The sequence below is a fragment of the Sceloporus occidentalis genome, unplaced genomic scaffold, assembly GCF_023333645.1.
Source record: "Sceloporus occidentalis isolate IW3139 unplaced genomic scaffold, rSceOcc1.0.p SCAF_209, whole genome shotgun sequence".
NCBI classification, from domain to species: domain Eukaryota; kingdom Metazoa; phylum Chordata; class Lepidosauria; order Squamata; family Phrynosomatidae; genus Sceloporus; species Sceloporus occidentalis.
The window spans coordinates 343878-367247 of NW_028317189.1; the positions used below are offsets into that span (position 1 = coordinate 343878).

A 23370-nucleotide genomic window follows, 5' to 3' on the forward strand; every position below is an offset into this window, starting at 1 on the left:
CAACTTTGCAAACAATTGATGAAGGAGCTTCCTGGGCCCCCTTACTCTTGGTTACATGCCTCAGCCCCTCATGTACTAAAACAAAAAAACTAAATAAAAATCCAGACTGGCTCCTGATGTCCTTTTGAATTCCCTATTCTCGTGTTCCCTCAGCCCTCGCTCCATGGCTTAGGTTCCTCTGGCTCGGTGTCTCCTTGACGTGACTATGGAGCAGCAGCGCAGCTCACGAGCCTGCTTCCAAGATCCTACGGCTCAGGAGCGGCTGCGGTTTTCATGGTTTCCGGCGATGAGGCGGCTGTACAGTTTCTGCTGCTCCTCCTTAAAAGCATCCTTGACCTTTTCTCTTTTCAGTCCTCCGTCCCTGAAAGACAGGAATACCACAGTCAAAAAAACAAAACAAACAAAAAGACACATTTAGAAAGATAGGGACACGATGTAAAGCTCACCAGAGCAGATCAACAAGTCCTCCCTGCCGAGCTATTGCCGATTTCACCCGGTTGGCAAAATGTACAGCGTCCTCGTTCTCCTAAAAAAAAGTTAGAAGTCACAGATGAGAATCTTCTCTGATCCGCAAGAACGCATTACTTCTACATGCACACCGGTTAGACACTATACAGCATGGTAGCTCTTTAACCTATTGTTGAGTCAAACAAATCTTAAATAAACTCCATAAAATCCAGTGCTGACATATCTTAGGCCGCAGACCAGCGGGTCTTGACACCGTCTGCTGTGCCTAGAGGACTTGGCTGGGTACATAGGACGTTCCCTGCTGCTCCACCACGGCACCCTGCGGAGGGACTCTAGCAACAGTCCTGGGGAAAGAAATTCTCATTGATCCTAAAACCCAGTGCTGTATACAGTAATATCGGACGGCATTGGGGAAAAAACCCTGGGTTTATCTCATTTTGTTCCAATAAACTTCCTTGATCTCCCGACCTGGAGGCCGCCATTGTTGTCGGTCATGTGATCTTTTGAGCGACTCCCTGTTCAAACCCAACACCGAGCTGATTCCTTATGACAATGTTGACTATTGACCACAGCGCTTGGCTGGGTGATTAAGATTGAGCCGTTCGATTGTTCCCCACAAGCAGTATGATAAGGAGTCAGGGTGTTAAGTAGATTGGGCTGGGAGCGAGAGCTGTCTGAAAACATTTTACGCAAAAACTAGAACTGGGAGAAAAAGAAAAACAGCACAATATCTTTGAAAAACTCCTTTCTACCCGAGACTGGAAACATTTTAACAAGAACTTACATACTTATAAGTTTGAAGATAAGAATCCCACCTTCTAACTCTGTTACTACATTAGCATATGCCCTTATTGCATTTGGCAGTCTACATATACGTGATTGGAAATAATATAATAAGTAAATAAGTTACAGATTTGTACACTTCTAAGGCTGTAAGTATTCTAATCCTACCTTCTACTCAGACATATTCCCTCTATAGTTACCATCATGCCCAGAACAAGTGATTGCAGTCCCCGAGTTAATATATCTGATGGGATGCGGTCCTTGGGTTAGTTCCTTGTCACATTACCTTCCTAGGATGACAAACAAAGCCTTCTCTGTATGTCTACTTTAACACAAGCCTTGAAGCTGAAAACTGCTTTTCAGCCCCGGTGTCGTAAATAAACGGCGCAGGATGACGCATTCCTCCGAGCGTTTATGGAAGCAGAGATGTAATAGATAAGCTAGTATTTCTTTCACAACAACCTCTCTGTCTACGCTGAGAAGCTGGTGGGCGAACGGTCACTTGGATTTATTCTGCTTGAAGAATCTATCGGCCGGTCAGAATGAAGGTAATACGCGAGGGCTCTCCTGCCGTCACAGAACTGCAACTCCCCAAACGCTAAACTAGAAGCGTCCTTGCTACGGCTTTGGTTTTAAGAAGCACATAAGTGAAAAGTAATGCAGGTATCAGATCTCAATCTATTTCAAGAATTATTTAAAAATATGATTTTTTACATAAGATTACGCACAGACATTCAACAATAGAATGTAGGAACGCAGAACAACAGATAAGACCCATCCGGCCCGTCTAGTCTGCTCATTTTTCCTGATGTAGCGGCTCAGACCTCAATCAGTCCTTGATCTCGTTTTACATTCAGGATAGAGTTATGCCTATCCCATGAATGTTTAACACAGTAAGGGAATTTAATCTCTGCCACTTCTGCTGGGAGACTGTTCCACTTATCTACCACCCTCTTGGTAAGTAAAAATATCGTGCCAAGATCCCCTACATTACCATATATTACCCCTGGTCTGGAGTTAAGGGACGTATATTGGGCCAATGCAACATAAAACACAACTTTCTTCACTGCTGAACCACTTTGCACGGTACCGCAGTTAACCCCTTCATGACAAAGGGTATTTCTCACCATAAAGACTCAAGCTGGTGTGTTTAACCATTATTCCTGTTTGCGTGTTAGTGTGCCCGTCAAGGATTAAATTCCTTCAAGGTTTCATATTAAACCATATCCATGTTAATAAACTTTATATATTGGCACAAAAATATAAAGCGTGAAACATTGAAATGTGTTTGGGACTCCTCCCCTCTCAGTCACCGACATTTCGGATAGAGATCTTTCTCGGGTCTTTATAGAGCTTTCCGAGTAAGTTGTTAGAAGATCTGTCACTTTCCGCAGAACTAAAGTTTTTTTACTTATTTATTTTCCCCAAATAAGAACAATGACTAATTTATACGTTTCTCAGCTCTGTGTTGCTTCACTCACACACGGTATTTGCTCTAATATAAGACAACTTCTGCCGGGGCTTCTATGACAGAAGTTATATTCATTTTTCTAAATTAATATTCAAATTTTTTTTTTGGGGGGGGGGGTCATCTTATAATCAGGTATATATATTACACATACACTTCCTCGGAACTAAAGTATGCACACTCACATACACCACTCCTACCTCACGCAGACCTGCTGCACCGCTGCTCATCTGCTGCCATCGTGAATCCGGCACCCTATGCTTTCTCTCGGGGGCTTGGTGAAGAGGGAGCCATGGGGCGCCCAGCGGGGTCACATATCGTGCATTAAGTGACCTCGCTGGGCACCTCACAGCACCCAAATATGGTGCCGGAGCAGCCCTGGCAAGGTTTTACCCCCTTGTCCTGCAAGTCACCATCCCGCCAGGGTTTGACGAGCCTTGTGCTACAACATACTGAAGACATCTGAGAAATCTTGGGTACCCACAGTCGGCAAGTGATAATTTAACTACAATCCCCACGATTCCCATTCATTCAGAAGCCATTCGAAGAATAATGGGGATTTCAGTTATGCCGAGCTAGCTGAACTACCGTCACACATACATACATACTCACCCGGCGTGTCATGGGAGGTAGATACCAAACACTACACACTATGGCCCAGCTCGTCATCATTCGCAGAAGATAGGTGACCATTCCATTCTTGCTGCTGTTCCAAAAGGCATCTCCAAAGCGAGGGTCATACTGCAAAAAAACGGGACAGTCATCAGCGTGACCATGGAGTGGCTTACCTGGCATCAATGGCCGCTTAGCTTATCTAACGTTCCATGTGTTAGGATGTAGCTCAGTAACATAATATTTCAATTAATTTACAAACCAAGACTACAAGCTATTAGTACTCTACCCACGCCACGTGGCAACGGGCTCAATCAAAACAGATCCCTAGAAAACATTTGACGTGGTTTTAGCACAGGAATAGCGTCTCCAATACTTACTGATAAAATAGTTATATTTGGCAGAATTCTCCGTTTCATACGACAGGATACATTATATGCAGCGCATACAATGTAATGAATGTATATGCAAAAAAACATTTACATACATGACATTTTCTGGTGTGTCTGATCCCTCCGCTTCACCACAGAACGCAAATCGAGTTCATCCCACCACACTGTCACACTTACAGCTTTTCTCTTCCCATTTAATCGCGCAATTCAAATATTTTTCCACACAAGACAAGCTATTATTCCCATACGGAGTAAGGAGTCGTTCATGAGAGTTTTTATTAAATGGTCGAACTCTGTTGAAGAAGAGGCTGTATGAAAGATGCCCAAAACTCTCACCTTTATAGCGACGGGGTAAATGGTGGCACCAATCTCAAAGCACCCCTTCTTAAACATCATTACCGAGGTGTTGTTAATGCAGGTACCTTGGGGTGAGACATAAATTAGTGACTTTATCTACTATACATTAAACACCTTGACAATACCAGCATGTTTGTTTATATATATATATATATATATACATACATATTCGTATAGATTGATCGTATGCACTCTGTAAAGTCTGAGTGCAGAAAAGCAATGCTATACAAAACTCGGCAATAACAAACGGATAAAGGCACAGAGGTGTTCACGCACCATCATACTAGCTTGATAACGGCACTGGTAATGTTTTTCTACCAGCAGAGATAATCTGAGCCAGATTTTCCCCAGCAGTTCACACAGAAGTAGTGGTATTGTAACAGTTCTATAATTGTTAAATACAGGAGTCACAAAAAATAGATGTATAAAGATATAAATGGCAGCTGGATGCCAATAACTTTTTGCCCGTGTTCTGCACCGCAGTCTCTCCGCAGACAGCCTCACAGCGGGGAACCCAGGAGTCCAAACCTGTAGAAGAGGTTAACGTCGGCTGTCCCCTCTGGATCTGGGGTGAAACGGGTGTTCTATTGCACGAGCAGTAAAGGATTTGTCACCCACCGCTCTGCATACAGACAGCGGCTGCTGCCAAAGGACGCGGCAAATGCAAGCTATAGGAACATTTTTAGTGCATCTTGAAACCAACTTTGTCTTCTCCAACCCAGAAATGTTCAGGAAAATACTAAAAGCTTCAAAAACCCAGCTATAAACTTTTATATATTTGTTCAGACTTTCCTTAGTTTGGGGCTTACCTTCAGGAAATATAAGTATAGGCAGTTTGCTTTTGTCTTGTACGTGATCTGTGAGCCTGAGGAAGAAGGCAAAGGAAACGAAACATGTAAGAAGCAGTAAGAGGTGGCAAGACATACAGGAGAGGAGAAAGCGGGGCAGGCATTTACCGGCTCGAGCCCGATGAAGAGTCATCTCACCACAATAACTATGAACAAAATGCATAGTTAAAGAGGAGGTTCTTATCCTCACTTCTACCTGTTTAATGACTAGAGATCCAAAGAGAAATATTAAGACCAAAAGCGAGTGGAAAAAATGAGCAAATAGAAGGGGAAAATAGTAAAGAACAAGGAATGGAGGTGAGGGAGAAACCAGAACGAGAAGGGAAAAGGATGGAAGGAGGGGAAGAGGAGAGAGAAGAAGAAAAAGGGAGGAGAGAAAAAAAGATTAATGAGAAGCGGAAGAGCGAAAAGTGATACATTTACGGAGAAATTTAAATACTCTATGGGCATCTGTTATATTTGAATTAGTGTACATCATGGCCTGTACATCCAGCAAGATAAGAAACCGCAGTTCATGCAGTTTGAAGACAAACCCAACTCATATTTTTACTTTCTATACAACCTCTTTGTTGCTACGTTGCTGTTAATACAAAGCCTCCCCCGCTGGTCTTACCTTTTAGCCACCAGAATACGATCTTTGACCTCAGAACGCTCGAACCACACGTGTGGACAGGACTTAACCATGGCTCTTTGAATGACTCCCATCAGACCCCCGTGGACCTGTCCTACCTGTACGCACAGGGGAATGCGATAACAGACATGTCACTGATCAAGCACATTAACCCTTCCCATCCAGCAATTAACACCACAGACCAAAACTAACCATGGCATAGTAGCCGTCACTGGCCAGGATGATCACGTCGATGGGGGACGTGTGATTGGCCACGCAGATGCCGCCTTTCCTCGGGCGATTCTCACTGTTGTAGACAAAGCAACAACATTTTACGGCTGAAAGACTATACAAAGTAGCTAACTAGGCAACGTCAATCTTTGAACCCACAAACAAATCATTGGAACACTTTGTGCCTGGCATGAGCTGACCTCGCTTTAGCGTTACAGCTTCCAGATCTCAGACAAATGTTTAACCTTACGAGCGCCCAGACCCTGTTGCTTGATGCTCGTCTCGGAGAGCCAGCATCAATAGGATCTGCGGCGTTCCCTTTCTGGTTTGTGGTTCAATGACTACCGGTAATTCCTTCAAAGAACGCCTGGGCTCTTGTTTTAGACATTTCTCCGTCAATGTTACGACTATGAGTTCTGAATGCAGTTCATTGTGGGGTGGGCTGCCATTTTAAACGTGCGCTAAGAGGGACATAGATGTGTCTTATGAATGACATTTTTACTAACCACCACAAAACCCGGTTACAAAAAGACAGAAATCTAATATAAATGTTTCTATTGGACACAATCCCAACTCCAGGTGATACAAAGTGGAGTAATCGTTGACATTCCACTAGTTTCCAAGGCGACTGCTCCACATTTAGAACTTTGCCCCAGGCTCCCTATTTTTACATATGTCCAGTGTCATGCGACAACAAGAAACTAACCGCAGTCACCGACTTTGACCCCTAGAGATTATTCAAGTTCAATCACCCCTTTGGACCGACCCTGTCCTAGATTTGAAGGAAAGGGACTCACCTGCCGTGATACGTTATGATGGCCGTTAGAGCGCGCACGCAGATCCGGTAACACATCAGATGCACGTGTTTACTCAGGAACTCTTTAAACCTACAAAGACACACGTGTTTGTACGCATACAATAATACATCGCATAAATCTAGAGATAATGAACAAGCAATTGTCACAAAACAAACACAGCGTATCCCGCCCGTCTCCTCTGTCAACAAGAGAATAAGTTCCCTTCCAACAACACAATTTTCAGAGTACTTTCCAGCTGAGTTACTGAAAGCAGCTGCGAGACGACAATAAAGAAGTAAAAATATTCCGTAGACAATTTATAAAAGAGCGGTTCATATAATAAGGTGTCTGAGCGTTTTCAGCTTTCTGTAAACCTTACATTCAGGACGGCATTATTCGTACCCCATTAATGTTTAATTCCTTCACCCTCACAGTAATTAAACTGCATCTAAAACGTCTAACCCTCTAATTGTACAATATTTGTCATCTTCCCCTGATTTAAAATATAACTTTTTAATTAAATCGTTAATTGTGTTTGGATGTCTCTGCTATGCCCTCTGATGTGTTTCCTGAAAATGACACATATTTAGACCCCTCAGACCTTACCAAGTCGTATTCCTCTCTCACTTTATTCATTGACCCACTTTAGTAGCCCTTATAATCCGGTTTTATTTATTTATGGATAGTCGGTGGAAGATCAAAGAGACAGTTTATTACCAAAAACTAATGAATTTCTGGCATTACCTAAAAAAAATAAAATAAAAAAGAGAATCGTGGAATACTAACCGTCCATTAGGCAAATATCCCACTACGGTGGTGCCAAAGACCAGAAGACCGATCCCCGTCACAGCCAAAGCGATCCTGAAAAAAGGAATATTGCGCAACATTAGGAATCCAAATGAAACAGCAAAGCACTTCTACACCCGAGTAGTAAGGGGTGTCTGATGAACACTCCCAAGCTGAGATGGTACAGACAGCCACATCACAGACCGTCACCTAACGGGCAGAAAGATGGGTATCCAGCCCAGCAAGCCAACCCACCACAGCTCTGGCACAGCCACGGCTAAAAGCAGTCACCTGAGGGGCAGCAGGAAGGTGTATCTGACCAGCATGCCAAGCCCCCACAGCACCGTAAGACGCAAACTGATGTGCTGAAAGTTGTAGTTTGTTCGACTCAGCAGGTTCCAGGTCTCCAGTTCCTCTGCCGAGAAGCGCTTGGTCACCTCATCGTCCATGATGCTCTCCATGCCTTGCCGACAGAAATAAAACATGTCCGACAGTTCAAAGTCGGGGCCATCCAAGGAGCGCCCGCTGCCGCGCAGTTCTGAGATGCCCTTCTCCAGGGATGTCCTCTCCTTAGCGATAATGCCTGCATTTTAAAGCGGAAATTAAATACCGTTAGCGTAACATACAGAGCATGATTTCAAATACAGTCAAACTGCTCTTAGTACATAGGCTCCAGTGATGTACTCTGCGCCTAAAACATATATAACATTATCTATCTCATTTAAGGGACAGTAGATGTCCCGGGTATCACGTACCCTCATCCAATCTTCTAAAGCAACGGTTAAAGAAAATGAAGACAATTATTATATAGATGTGAATTTTAGAGGTTATCGGTGACAGCTTGGAGCCTTCTAAACATAAGCCAGTATAGCTCTTTGCAAACGGCTGCTCTAGTCGGTGTATACGCAGAAGCTGTATTGGTATATAGGTAGTTACAGTTGCACTTTTTGGGGTTTTTTTGTTTTTGTTTTCTAAAAGGGTTACCTATACAGCAATCATTAGTAATTGGTTTGTACAGAACATCTCTGAATCGTGCTTTACGTTCTGTACACTGATAAGTGAATTGCAGTAAAGCAGTAAGAATTATTCAAAATAAGTTAACCTACAACATTTGGATTCTAATTCCAGTAAGTGGAAAGTTCAACACTTGGTTAATCACTTTTTTAATTTATTTGATGTAGTTATGTGTTAAAGCCAGCAGTCCACAGGCTCGCAGTTCCACTAAGTCCCTGCTGATTCCATGGCCCTAGCCCGGGTGCATTCCCAAACCCTGCCACTAGGGGAGGACACGGCTCATGTTTGCTTCCCTGCACCCTAAAAAGAACAAAGTGGGCATCACTGGCCATTCAAACAATGGAGTTAAGTGCTCTGCCAAAGCTGGGATGACACGACATCAAGGTATGATGTATCCTTAACCCTTTAAGGATCAGGCTGGTTTTTATTTTTTGTACCCCTTGGGACCGAGGCTGTTTTAACCCTTTTGTGGTGTTCGTGTTTAGCTGTAATTTAGTAAACCCACAAAACACAATATTTTCTCACTTTTATTTGAAAAATCTTTTACTCATTTACAAAGCTAATGAAAAAAATGCTAAATAGATAATAGTATTTGTGCTGAGTTTAGAAATATTATTATTATTATTATTCTTTTATTTATATAGCGCCAACAATTTATGTTTTGTTATCCGTTTGCCATTTCAAAACCATTTTTTCCCCCAAAGCTGATCATGTGCTATTTGGGAGATCTTTGAAGCCGGCCAAAGCAAGTTATCCCCATCAAACCATATATTTTAGAAAACTAGATGCCCCAAGGTATTTCAAATGCTGGTATTTTAACCCATTCCATGCACATTACAGCAACAGCATTTAAGCGAAGAAAGCGATCATAGATTGCTTTCTGAACTTGTAACACCATGACTGTTTTTCTGTGATGTGTCTGGTACGTCACTGGTCATTAATGGGTTAATGTTCATGACAGCATATAACATTATTTAGAGGAAAAGAAAAATAAAAAAAAAAGATTGATGCCACAGAAGTGATTTTTGTGATCTAGCTCAACTTACACAGGTCACGGTATGACTATTGACTGTAAAAGCAATGCTGGAGGATATCCATGTTTTTGGAAATTTTAACCACTTTGTTACCAAATGAATTATGTACTGAAGAATCAGGATGTTTGACTAATAAAAAATGTTATATATAAAATGTGGTAATCCCATCACCAAAACAATTATAGTTTCTACCCTGTGTACCATGTCTTTGTATGAATGCCTGTTTATTTTACATACCATTAGTAAGTGGTTTATAGAGCGTGTGGCTGTTTTCTTTTACACCTCTTTCTATTCGTAAAGTTGCCCACTGTAGGATATAACAAAAAAAGCCACAAAAGTTAAAAGGTGAACACTCTTACACACAGACAAATTCAAAGGGCTACAGGCTGCACTATCCAAACTCAAAAGCCATGCATAGAAGCAACATGATGAAACTCACCGTGAAGATACGGAGCAAGGTCTTCATGTAAAGGCGGCGGATGCCGAACGAAACCCCAAATATAGCAGGAACAACGATAAAAACTAGGAGGAGGGTGAACCAAAGAGTGAGGGACAGTCCCAAAAGGTTACATATCACATTGTCAAAGGGGAGCAGGAAACCCATGGTGTGTCAAGGGTAAGGGAGGCGAGGAGGGAACACGAGCAGGAACGAAACCTAGGACTTCAGGATTTGTCTTCTTCCCAGGTAACCGTGTTATTAGTTCTTTAGGGTTAATACAGAAGGGCACTTCTTGGCACCCATATTAGACTCCAAAGAATCCTAAACCCTCTGCAACGCCAGCTGTCCTCACAGGCAATATCCCAGTTGCCTGCAGGTATTACGAGATTCCAAAGTGCCTTCTAGTTAAGTGCAGCCCCGCTCTATAATGCTTCGCTCCGCTGGGGCAGTATCCTTTTAATGTGGTGCCCAAAAAGTTGTCACTTCCGTAGAGTAGAAACTTATACTATTTGAGTCTTCATAAGTGCTATGTTTGTCGGGACACACCAGTGTTCCTCTGTAAGGTGCCAAAAGTAGGTACTAGTAAAGTTCATTAATGCGCAGCGATGCGGGGAGCATTAGTGATGAATCTCCAGTCCAGTCTTATCTGAGCTCGTCCAAGCACAGGCATCTCCTGATGGTCGGGTTGTAGGTGTGGGACTACTGGCTCGCCATACGTTGGCTGCAGCTCTGCCGCCCTCCTCCTCCTCCTGGACAAATATGTGCCAGCCTGAGAAAGACAGACACAGACAGCCGGCTAAGGGAGAGCAGCCAAGACCCAGGGTCAAGAGGAGAGAAACAGACAGAGGGGAAGGAAACACAAAGAAATTAAGAGAGAGGGGAAAACTGGCAGCCTAACGCATGGAGAAGTTCAACTTTCCCCATGGAAAGTCCTTGTAAGAATGTGACGGTGGTAAGCGAGACGGTGCGTGATGCTGCATGACATCAGGTGAGCTCATAGCACGAGGCTATAGTTGCGTCTGTACGAGAGAGAACAAACAGCTCCAACTGGAAAACGTAACCAAGGAGTTTATAGAACTATAGATCCGGCAGGGAAAGGGTGGATAAGCACAATATGCTCATGTAACACTTATATTCACTATTATATCAGCTGATTTTATATTTTTTTATAAATTAATATTTGTTGAAGGAAGTGGCTTAAGCATTAAAACGTATCCCGTTCGCTTAACGCGCTTATTGACATACCGCCATGGAGTCATATGCTGCAGCTGCGCTGACAAAAGATTCGTTAGCTACGCTAATAAAAACTTGGGGAATAAAAAACAAACTCCCCAAGGCAGATTTAGAAGAAAATAATTAAGAATTCTTAGAAGCGGGGGGAGTCTTTGTTTTTTTCTTTCTCTACAAAAACGGCCCACGTTTGAAGCGATTTGACACATTTATTGCTGCTCGGGATGTGCTCATCGGGCTGACAATTTACCAATATAGTAGCACAAGTATAAGTGATGCGAAGGGTTAATACCGGCATGTCAGTCTGCATCTCACTATTTGAGAGTGTATGGGCAGAATGTGTCTTCCCTGCCTGTCAGACCGCATGTTTCTATTCTGCTTTAGCGCAGTACGGTATGTAACATATAGAATACATATCACCATTAAGACAGCTAACCCGAATAGAAACACAGAACGTGACGGCAGATAAGATCATCTGGTCTGCCCCTTTCTCCTTACTGTAAAGACCTCCGACATCACATATTCCTCGGCACTCTTATATTCAGGATAGCTATATATATATATATATATATATATATACACCCACACAGTATATCCTCGCTATATTAACCTCGGCCACCTTTGCTGGGAGGCTGTCTCGCTTATTATCTTTTATTTATACAGCACCAACAAGAGTTACGCAGCGCTTCTGACAGACTAAGACAAACCGATGGATCAGGTGGAGAGAGCTCTGCTCGCAAGCTTACAATCGTGAGTTTATCTACCAATCAGCCTGTGACATTACAGCTAAAAGTTAACAATTAGTTAAAGGTAACGCATGATTAGGGGCACATCTGTAATAAATGCCTAATTATGTAACAGGATTCTACATACACAGCACACACTTTTGTGTAATATATATATATATATACACACACACATACATATATATATACATACATACACACAGATAAAGACATATAGATATATAGATGATATAAAATAGCATTACGTGTTGCATATACTGTACGGTGTGTCCCTACTGATGTATAAAGCCCCAGCAGGCACACACATACACCGCACCACGAATGCATACATACCCTATACGCACATATATAGGCTCTGTGGGGGCAGTAAATGAGAAATACATATGTTGGAAAACCGGCTCTTACCCCCAGTGTTCTCTCTTCCCACCTCCCCAGACCTTCCGCGCACCCAGCGTCACGAATGATGTCAGTACGTCACCTTTCGTCAGCCAAGTCCGCGCTGTACGGCTTAATTTCACAATAAAGATGAGAATGTTCAGGGCAGAGCGGCTAAGGGTCAGCGCCGGCGTAAAGCGAACACTAGAGCGGCTCCTGGTGGCAGGAAAGGAGTACTGCAAGGAGGTTGTGAATTTAGGTATTCAAGAAAGAATGGACAATGGTTAGAACAAGCACACCTCCCAATTTTCCCTCTTTAAGAAAGGCAGTACCTCTATGAGATCCAAATCCCCCTGTCCCACTTCTGGCGTTGCATGTGAGTTTATCACAGTATCTACAGTCCTAGAGGTTACTGTAAGGTGCACTTACACAGCATATACATGCATATACATAACTAGAAACCACAGTGCCACCTTTGCCCCAAACAACTTGTGATTGCCACCTTTGCCCCTAAGCAGCATTTCAGTGTCATCCTAACCACCAAACAGCTCATCTGTGCCATCCTTCCCCCTAAACAGCTTGTCTGCACCATCTTTGCCCCTCGCCCCCTCCTCCAACATAAACTCTGGCACACATATGTAAATAAACTTACACAGATTTAGACATACTAACACACACGAACACACTTATTCTAACACACACCCTTCCTCTCACACCACTTGTGCTAACACACACTCCATCATACACCATTTACACATCTATGCTCACACACACATACTTACACATAGACATCCATGCTCACATATCTTTATACATAGACATCTATATTCACATACTCGTATACATAGACATTCATGCTCACATACACTTAGGCATAGACATTCATGCTCACATACATACAAACGTATATACCCCTCTCAGCCACACTTTATTAACGCTCCTGCAGCCTTAGGATAAGCTGCCCGCACACTGAGTGAGCAGCCTCGGTTTCACCACAGGGTGGCGTGATGTAACGGAAAGTGACCCCGATTCGTTCCCGGTTCAAGATTGTTTAGAAAGGGCCGACCTGGACCCTGCAGCCCGGGGCAGGGCAGCAGCTGCCCTCTTCCTCCTCCATGGCCGATCAGTGACAGAAAAGTGCCCCCACTGAAATAAATGAAAGCAGAAGCACTCCGAAATCTGGCGGAAAACCTTCCCAGAAGAGTGAAAGCTGTTATAACTGCAGAGGGGGACCAACTACATGTTAATGTCGCTGTAGTTAGAATGTGATGTCATCAAAGTCCCTGTTGGTGTAATGGTCGGGTGTCCCAATACTTTTGTCCACATAGTGTATTTGCTGGTATAAAATAGCGTGGCCTGAAATGATAACACAAGAGGTCTCCGTCGCGTTCCGTGTCTTTTCTTGAACATGTAATTTGCAATGATGTCGTAGTGTGTCGATAGCGGGTGGCTAGCGGTGCCTTAAAGGGACAGTAACCAGCTCAATCACTTGCCATCAAACATGTCTTTAACAATACATGTGCCGAATTCTTATATCTGCCATCCCTTTATTTATTTATTTATTTATTTATTTATTGTATCCCTTTTATTTATTTATCATTCTATAATGATATAGAATAGATTTTTAAATTAGAACCATAGAATTAAACAGCAGATAAGAACCATCCAGCCCCGTCTAGTCTGCCCGTTTTTCCTGAGGTAGGGACTGTAATCATTCTTTGGTCTCGTCTTAGGTTCAGGATAACTTTATGCCCGTCCCATGCCTGCTTAAATTCCCTTTACTGTACAAGCCACTACCACTTCTGCTGGGAGGCTGTTCAATTTATCTACCCTCTCTGTAAAGTAAAATACAATGTCCTTACGTTATGTCTAAAGCAGGGCAGGACGGTGCATATCAGGCTACCCAACCTTATTCGGGTATGGCAAGAGAAAGGGGGCAGAATAAGGGCAGAGGGTCCGATATGTGATGCTAACAAGGAGGTGTCGGTGCCAAATGTGGAAACGCGTTACGTAACGCGAACAGCTCCATAATGAGATAAGTGGCCTGGGCTGATTAAGAGCTTAAGACCCCAGCGCCCTCTACACGCGTCAGAGATCAGTGCCGTGGGGTCACGCTGCTCACCATGTGTCCGTGTGCCGGGCGCGCCGGGATCCATAAAGAAGACGTCAGGACGTAAAGTCACAAAGGATCCCGATGGGGATCGGGTCCATGGCTGGAGCACCAGTGGGCATTAAGCGACAGAATGTAACGGGGTTACCCCTGAATATGTGTATTTAATGCATTCATTCGTGTATCTAAAGCCAACCCAAGAATATATACCTTGAATATTCCTAAAGAATTGTATGAAACCAGGTTCCTCGGGGGTCTCTCAACTATTGAGTGGTGTTTCCTCGGGGGTCTCAACTATTGATGAGTTTTGCTGTGGCTTCCAACCAACCTAGTGTAGTCAAAGGGGGGGGGGGGGGGGGGTCCCCATCAACCTTGTTCCTCCCAGCCACCCAGACCAGGATAAAATACTAAAAATACCCCCCATGTCCGGTTAGAACAAAAGGTTTAGATGTAATGTAAGGAAGTTTTACTTTACTGAGAGGGTGGTAGATAAATGGAACAGCCTCCCAGCCGAAGTGGCAAAGGCTGATACAGTGATGGAATTTAAACATGCATGGGGTAGGCATAAAGCATACGACCCGATATTTTACGGATCTAAAACAGGACGCCTTCCTTGGGGTTGTACCTTTGGGCAGGGGTCTGCATATTAAGGTACTTTATGAGTATCATATGCATTCTTCAAAAACACAAAACGTAATAAAAGACTGAGGAAGAAGTGTTTTTAACCCTTCACTTCACTATTCATTACGCTAGCAGTTTTCCCCCGCATAAAGGGCTGAGCTGGCCCTGCATGATGTATAATTCAGCGCTAGTTTTTTTTATACGCAGTATTTCACATCATTAGATTTAAAGGTTACAGCCGGACAGGTTTTAAATCCAACGCCTGATCTCTAATCCCAAACAAGGCTTCACGGTGAATGAAAATACGATTACACCGTGATTGAAATCTTGTAAATGTATGGCAGAAGAGCTTTAACCCTTTCGCTGACTCGCACATCTCTTTTTCCTCCCCGGTGCTTGGAAATTGCATTTTCTGGTTAGTATTTGATGGTTTCGGTAAAGAGACCTCTTTGCCTAGTTTACGGGGCGCACACTGAGGTTCATTTTGCGTGGACTCATCGTATGCATGTTTTGCAGTTAGAAAACGAGACTTCTATCGCCCCCCTCCTACTGACCTGCGATCCCAATGATGTTGGGGTGTTCCTGTTGAGGACAGTGGGCGTTTCCGATGACATTGCGGGAAACGCCCCCATTTAAAGGGGAAATGGGCGTAGAGTGGGGTCTGTCAAGACCCCAATCTCACGACTAGGATTCTTGTGTTGACCCAGAGCGTTCCCAGGTATGTTGTTATGTTTTGACCCCATGCTCATGTGCAGAAAGTGTTGCCATTGATTTCAATAGGAGGGCTTTCCTGCCACTCAAGCAGCCAATCCGTAGCAAGAATTGTTAGACCGCAGAAGAGGAGGGCAGATGCAGAGCTGCAGCTTCCCCCTCAGATAAGTGCTTTTAATTTCTTTATTTTTTAAGGATGCATGCACAGATTGTTTTCTGTTCTGCACAGAATGTCGGGGATAGTTATCTATCCCTTTATAAAGAAAATATCCCCTGAACATTGATTGACAATTAAAAAGCACAAATTATTAACAGCTTTAATAATCCAGGAAGAATGCTCCACATTTCTACTTATTTCACCATTGCAAAGCAGTTTTCACAGTGGATCGTGGGACTGTTGTGCCCAGGGCTAGAATAAGGATTAAAAAGGTCTCTGGCACTTTAAGGCCAGCAGCCGTAAAACGTCGGAAGCGCGGTCAGGGAGCGAAGCCTCTGAGTGCCCAAAGGCCGGCCCATCCGGGTCTGATTATGCCTTTAACAGAGCAATATGTGATGCCAGAACTTGAAAATAGAAAGCTTAACCCCTTCGTGACAAAGGCTGATTTTACTTTTTGTACCCTTCGTGACAATGGCCGTTTTAACGTTTCTGCGCTGCTCGTGTTTAGCTGTAATTTTCTTCTTTCCCGTTTACTGAACCCACACACATTAGATATTGTTTTTTTCCAGGACAAGAAGGGCTTTCTTTAGATGACATTGTTTTGATTGTATCATATTATTTACTATTAAAAAAAGTATAAAATATGGTGAAAAATTTAGAAAAAAATGACTGTTTCTAACTTTTAGTTGAAAAATCTTTTACTCATCTATAAAAGGTAATAAAAAAACCTGCTAAATAGATTCTACTATTTGTCCTGAGTTTTTTCCAAATCTGGTAATTCTTCCCCCATGTGCCATTTCGGGTATCTTTGAAGCCGGCCAATGCAATTTACCCCATCAAATCATATATTTTTGAAAACTAGACAGCACAGGGTATTCCAAATTCTGGTATTTTAACCCTTTCCAAGCACTTATTCTACCATCAGCCTTTGTCAAACTTTAGGGTAGTAATTTTTTTGCCTTTGTTTTTTCACACACATTTTACTTTAGGTATGAATAAACAGGTTCTGGTATATGTCACTATCATAAAACACCCCAATATGTGTTTAGCAACATCTCCTGAGTACAGCGATACATCACATGAATGATTTTGCCTGGCTGTTTGGGGCAAAAGGGCCACATTTGGGGCATGCACATTTTTCAATGTTGAACTTTGGCATTTGGGGATCCACTGCCCATGCCCTATTTGGTACATCTTTGAGCCGGGCCATTTCAGTGTGCCCAATAAAGCTATATATTTTTGAAAACTAGACACCCCAGGGTATTTCAAATGCTAGTATTTTAACTCTTTCCATGCACCATATCTACCACCAGTCTTTGTCAAACTTTGTGGTAGTCATTTTTTTGCATTTGTTTTGTCACACACATTTTACTTCAGGTATGAATTAAAAAGTTCTTGTATATGTCACTATCACAAAACACCCCAATATGTGTTCAGCAACATCTCCTGAGCGCAGTGATACCCCACATGAATGATTTTGCCTGGCTGTTCGGGGGAAAAAGGGCCACATTTGGGGCATGCACAATTTTCAATGTTGAACTTTGGCATTTGGGGATCCACTGCCCGTGCCCTATTTGGTACATCTTTGAGCCGGGCCATTTCAGTGTGCCCAACAAAACCATATATTTTTGAAAACTAGACACCCCAGGGTATTTTAAATGCTGGTATTTTAACTCTTTGCATGCACACATTTTACCACCAGCATTTTTTCAAAGTTTGCAGTAGTATTTTTGTGTGTGTATTTTTCCCACACACACCTACTTTATGTATGAATTTACAGCTCCTGGTATATGCCGCTGTCACACGACACCCCAATATGTGTTCAGCAACATCTCCTGAGTACAGTGATATCCCACATGCATGGGTTTGTCATTTTTGGGGGGAACTAAAAGGCCATATTTGGTACGTGTGCATTTTTCTAATTGGAAATTAGATGTGTGGCCATCCTTCCCCCCGTGTTAATTGGGATATTTTTTTTTTGCCTTTTTTTTTAATTTTTTTAAATTTTTTTTCAACTTGAAGGTTCCCCTGATAGTGACATCAGTGGGAAATTATTTTTACATTTTACTGTTTTTTTACTATTTTTTTTTCTAATTATTATTAATTTTATTTTATTTTTAATTTATTTTTTCTAATCACACTGTGATTAGAAAGCTGAGCTCCATTGACTTGCATGGTTGAATGCAGTACCTATATTCAACCTGCAAGTGGAGCCAGAGTTCTCTAGAGGGTCAGGAGACCGTCTAGCGAACCTTTTCATCTTTATTATTTTTTTTCCCGGCCGCCGCCATCTTGCTGATGGCGAAGATCACCGGCAGCCGCGGCTGTGACCGCTCTCCGGAGCGGTCACAGTCCATCCCCAGGTAAGTGTTTGGTGTCGCTGGATGCCTCCTGGTCGAGGCATTCCAGCGACACCATTTAAGTTTAGGAGGTGATCGTTGATCGCCTCCTAAACGCTTTTAAAACGGGCGTCCGCCGCCATACAAAGTATGGCGGATGTTGACGCCCCGGGGAGGGGCCAGAGATGGCCCATTTCTGCCGATAATGGCGTTGCTGAATGCCTCGAGGTTGAGGCATTACAGCAACGCCATTTCGGTGCAGAAAGCGTAAATAGATCGCTTTTTGCACCCGTTTTAATGACGTGCCGGTCCTGGCACGTCATTTGTCGTTATCGACTTGAATTTCCGTGACGTGCCCGGACCGGCAATTGTCATCAAGGGGTTAAAGACAACTGAAATCATCTGCTTTGCATGGGACCCAAGCTTTATATATATATATATATATATATATATAGGTCCGCAGGAGATATTTACCGGTTATATTTCCAATAAATAGCATTTCGGAAGTTCCCAGGTATGCATATTTAGCCCAACCACCCCCTCTGCAACCACTACCCCCACTATGGTGCGAGGGGATATGCAGCCCCCCTTGGACTTGCCACCCTAGGCTACAATACATTGCTGTGAGGGGCGGTGCCAGCATCAGAGCTTTCAGTGGGTTGGGAGTGGAAAGCGGATTTGGGCAGGCAGTGGGCGTGGCTTAAACACCACTCCCCCTACCCCAGAGAGAGATGAGTAACCTGGAGGCCTGGGGAGCAGGGCTGCACCTGGAGACTCCGGATCAAACCCCAGAGAGTTTCCAGCTGTGGTAATTACAATTTGGAGGGAAAAGTCCAAGAGTTCCTTGCTTCTTTATGGACGTTGTAACTGCGGTGTTGGAAATGCAAGCCCTCTGAGGGGTCTGAGCCTTTCAATATCACAACACCAGGGGGTGCCATTTTTCATTCACCACTCCTGGGGTAATTATTTCTGTTCTGTGACTTGTTGCTCGGTGCAGCTTGCAGATAAGCATCTTGAGGTCAGTGAGACGGACAGTTTAATGTCTCAGGCAGCCCCACCAACAAAGAATGGGGACGCCTAGGTTCGGTGGCAGCTGTGGTTTTGGTAGTTCAACCCAGAGCACTGGAGTTCAACCTGTGACCAGCGGGCTCGTGACGTATAGCCCAGTGTTTCTGAGAGGACTACCAAAAACACGTCTCATGCAAGCCACAGAACGGAAGACCAAAGCATAGCAGCGATTCTGATAAATCCATCCATGTGCAAATGGGAACGCTTGTTTATGTAAAAGAGATATAATCTATCTATACGCACACTGTATAGGTCTATATTAAGCCATAGGGCCCTAAAAGTGCAGATCTCTAATACAGCCCCTTCCCAACACAGAGCATGAACGTAGTCACTAAAGAGTTGCGTTTTAACTCCTCAACTTCATTATACCTTATAAAAAGGCCAACCCCAGAGTGCCTCTTATGCAGAAAGAGCTTGGCTGGCCTTGGAGGATGCACAGCTTCTTTCGTAGTCACCTCACATTTAATTATTCATTACACAGGGCACCTCAGGCCTTTAGTGAATAGACCCCATTGTGCGGTATACCCTCACCCCCTCCTCCTAGAGATTGTAAACAGGACCCTCCGTACCTTTTGTTTCTGTAAAGCTAAATGGTTGGGAGACGCACCGCATTGTACAGCGCTACTGCATACGATGCCACTTGATAAATAACATTGTTGGGTAAGAGCAGTAGCAATTGGCTGTACTATTCCCTACCGTCTGCTTTGAAACGGCAAATAACGTTCAACCTTTTTTTTTTTTGTAGACATATTGCTCGTACTAAATGGACATTACATACAAAACTGGCATCAAAAGGCTCATTAGGTGGGTTTATCCGTTGGTTAAGGTGGGGGTTGACCTGTATTTAACAGGTCTTTCTTTTGTGTTTGCGGACAATTAGATTTAGTAGAAAATGCTATAAACAGAAAACCGATAAAAAAGAAGCAAACAAACTAGTTACGCAGCATTCCGATGACATGTAGCTATACAACAGACAATCAAATGATGATCGGCAACTGAAATAGGAAAGTGAACTGATATATAATATATACGTATAGACAGAATTACAAGTTAGTGTTTCCTTTTACCGGACAAAATATTTAATCCATGAAAAATTTGACAAAAAAACAAAACAAAAAACCCCACAAACTACATTGAATTGGATAAAAAAAAAAAACTTTTATTTGATCTGTAATACAAGTTAAAAAAACCCAAACATGCCCGATCCAACATGAGCTCATCGCGAAAAAGCACTTGAACGGCCCTTCCCATGGTTACAGGGACACTTAAATCGCCAATTCCGCCCATAGTTTACAAGACAAAGTGTAGTTTACGTTTCTTTAAATTCTTCGTTTTAAATGGTAGCCACACAACTCCCCGATTTGGAGCAGTCTGGCGGTGGTGGGGGGCATCTTCTACAGTTTATCTGTCCCCCCCCCACAATAGATCGTACAAGCAGATGGGGGGGGTCATACAAATTACTTTTAAAAAGGAGCATGTCCAGCAGTCTCTATTGTTTTGGTGACCCTTCTCAGACCATCTGCTCCCCAGGCGCCACCACCAACCCCAGAAGTTTCTGTTGAAATTCACATTAAAGAGGATTTTTGCCAGTAATGTCGGTCCACAACATTATCCCCCTTTAGAAATTAACAGTATAAGAGCATCTTTTCTTATTGCAGACGTTGAACACTTCAAATGACCTTCGTCGAAGCCCCCTCACCACATAGTTCTCTGCGTGTACCCGCTGTCTTCTGCCGCTTTGTGCAAGGCGTAGTTTTTCCCGTGGTTGTTGTCCCAGAACTCTTGACCCTGGCACCAGAAGCAAAGGCAGAACTCTGCCTGCTCGGTGCCCAGAGGCAACGGCAGCCTGAAGGAGAAGGAGTCCGTCGTTGCCCCGCCGTGCGGGTCATGCAGGTAAGAGCAGGGCAGGTCAAAGTGACTGTTCCATTTGTCATAGCTGACCCTCAAAGTCACGCGTTTCTCGTATCCGAGGTTGCGCACCCGCACCGTACCCGCCACCGCCGCTCCTTGCACCGCGCATTGCTCCAGGCACACCTGCTGCTGCGCGAGCCTAGAACGGAAGTCGGCATAGTCCTGGCTCGGGGGCCGGAAATCCAAGGTATAAGCGGTGCTGGAGAGGGTGCGAAGAGCTCGGAGGGAGGCCAGCGCGAGCCCCAAATGGTCTTCCTCAAGAAAGGATGGGGAGAAGTGGCAAATGGAGGTCAGCGCCAAGCCAAGGGCATCAGCGAAAACCACCCCTTTCTTCAGAGGACCCGGGGGGCGAGGAGTTTGAGTGAGGCAGGGTCTGAGAACGCCAGAAGGTGAACGGCGTAACTGGTGGGACCCTAGAGGGCTTAGGCACAGGATGGAGAAGTCACCGGCAGGCATTTTCCTCCAATATAGAAGTCAACCTAATGCAAGAATAAACACAAAAATAAAGATTAACGTTATGCATATAATATATTATAATAAACGGCTGAAATAAACACAGAGATAGCATTCTGTAAGAGTTTATCCAACCGCTAGGCAAAGCAAAGCCTGCGTTGTGCCAGACCACAATAACATTTATTGATGAAACCCTGAAACCATTATTTTCAATAAACCTTTATAATCTTTTTACATTTTAGATTTCCATCAGTCCATAAAATCACAAGCCTGGAATCATCTGCCATGTTTCCACAACCGGATGATAGGAATTAAAGTTAATGACATGGCAAATGTTTTCACAAAAAACTAGTAAGTTTATGCTGAGGGACAGTAAAGGGGTTCGGTCTGAAAACTGTAAGGTCTGTGCAGGGAGATCCAAAGGGGCTTGAGGCATTTGCATAGATTTGGGGGGCGGATGCCCCAGGTCATGGTAACAGCACTGTAAGTCTCAATGCAGTTATATTGATCAGTGACACTAGACAGGCCCTGAATGATAGGCAGCGCTAACAGCATCACTTAACATTCCACAGAGAAGCCTACCGGGTGCCAGAGGGGCACAAACCGAAGGGGAGCTATGCTTCAGCGCCTGCCTGATCTAATAACGGAAATACATCATTGCATAGATGGAATGAACAGTGACTTAAAACTCCTTACCAGCTAAACGGAACGGATCTATAAAACGCTCTTCGGGGGTAAATCCAATGTGAATAACCGCTTCCAGGTGAGGGCAGGCAGGACGGCTACACCGGGGAAGAGGCAGGGTGTTACAACCGGGGTGAAAAAGCCCTGTAGAAAACGAAACGCCGCACAAAAGGCAAGCGTCGCAAACAGTGACATACACCCCTTCCTTTTCCCACCGGCGCCCTGCGCCTACTGGCAGCCTCTGAGAGCTAGAAGCCGAAAAAGCTCATGGTGTCACATGATCCATTCTGTGTTCGGCCAATGAGAACCGATTCGACGGTCCGGCTCAGCCAATGGCATGGAGGTGGGAGGGGAATATGGCCGGTACACGCGTACACAGTTGGGTGAGCATGATCAACAGCTGTGTTTAGTACGTCATCGGCATGATCAACACGTGTACAGCGGCCCCGGTGCGGTGAGCCGGGATCGCGCGGGATGGTCCGAGTGGATTTAATTACACGGAAAACGTGTTTTTAGCCCGCCGCTAATCCGCACTTCAATCAGGTTAAGCTTTAGTGCGGCTCACTCTCTGCATGCAGCTCTGCTTCTGTACTGCAGTCCTTCCCATACCCTTCAAGTACTTCACTTATAGTTATTCCTCCCCACACCTCCACTAAGCGCAGGCATGCAGGAGGGTTTAGTATTTGTACCCACTGACTTAAAGAGACAGGAGCTCCCTGGCTCCCTCATGCAAAGAAGAATGCTTATAAAGAGTTCTGTGAATAATAATACTGCGGGAGAAGCCGCAGCCCTCCCCGGTATGACAACCTTTGCCATTCATTCAATGGCAGCCGCATGTTCGCGGTGGTCTCCGCAGACCCCCTGCCCTGGAGGTGAGTATATGCGAGCAGGGAGATGCGGTTTCTCTGGTTAACACGTTTGGTGAGTCACTGGATCGTCAGGGCAGGATATTAAACGGTTAATATTTCCTATACGTCCCCGGGTGTGAATATAAGTAAAACGTGGGCCCAGCGGTCGCATCTCCAGTGCTTTCTACCACAGCTGAACCGGGGATGACTAGGTGGCCATGGCATGTTAAGGCCAGTAGCCCCCAAGCGACATAAAAAGCCATATATGTGGTGCCAGA

General features: G+C 44.0%; 2 protein-coding genes across 2 annotated transcripts; both read right to left on the reverse strand.

Moving 5' to 3' along the window:
- Nucleotides 1–252: 252 nt before the first annotated feature.
- LOC149277572 (glycerol-3-phosphate acyltransferase 4-like) lies at nt 253–10004 on the reverse strand. The gene is made up of 12 exons (XM_089502703.1): nt 9840–10004; nt 9638–9707; nt 7644–7935; nt 7353–7427; nt 6567–6656; nt 5752–5845; nt 5542–5657; nt 4890–4945; nt 4060–4145; nt 3332–3460; nt 447–526; nt 253–361 (listed from the first exon to the last, which is right to left on the reverse strand). The coding sequence occupies exons 1-12, from the start codon at nt 10002–10004 to the stop codon at nt 253–255; spliced, it is 1362 nt and encodes a 453-aa protein (XP_089358829.1).
- A 10887-nt stretch (nt 10005–20891) lies between these two features.
- On the reverse strand, nt 20892–21563 carry LOC149277573 (protein phosphatase 1 regulatory subunit 3C-like). The gene has a single exon (XM_089502716.1). The coding sequence runs from the start codon at nt 21561–21563 to the stop codon at nt 20892–20894; it is 672 nt and encodes a 223-aa protein (XP_089358842.1).
- Between the last annotated feature and the right edge of the window lie 1807 nt (nt 21564–23370).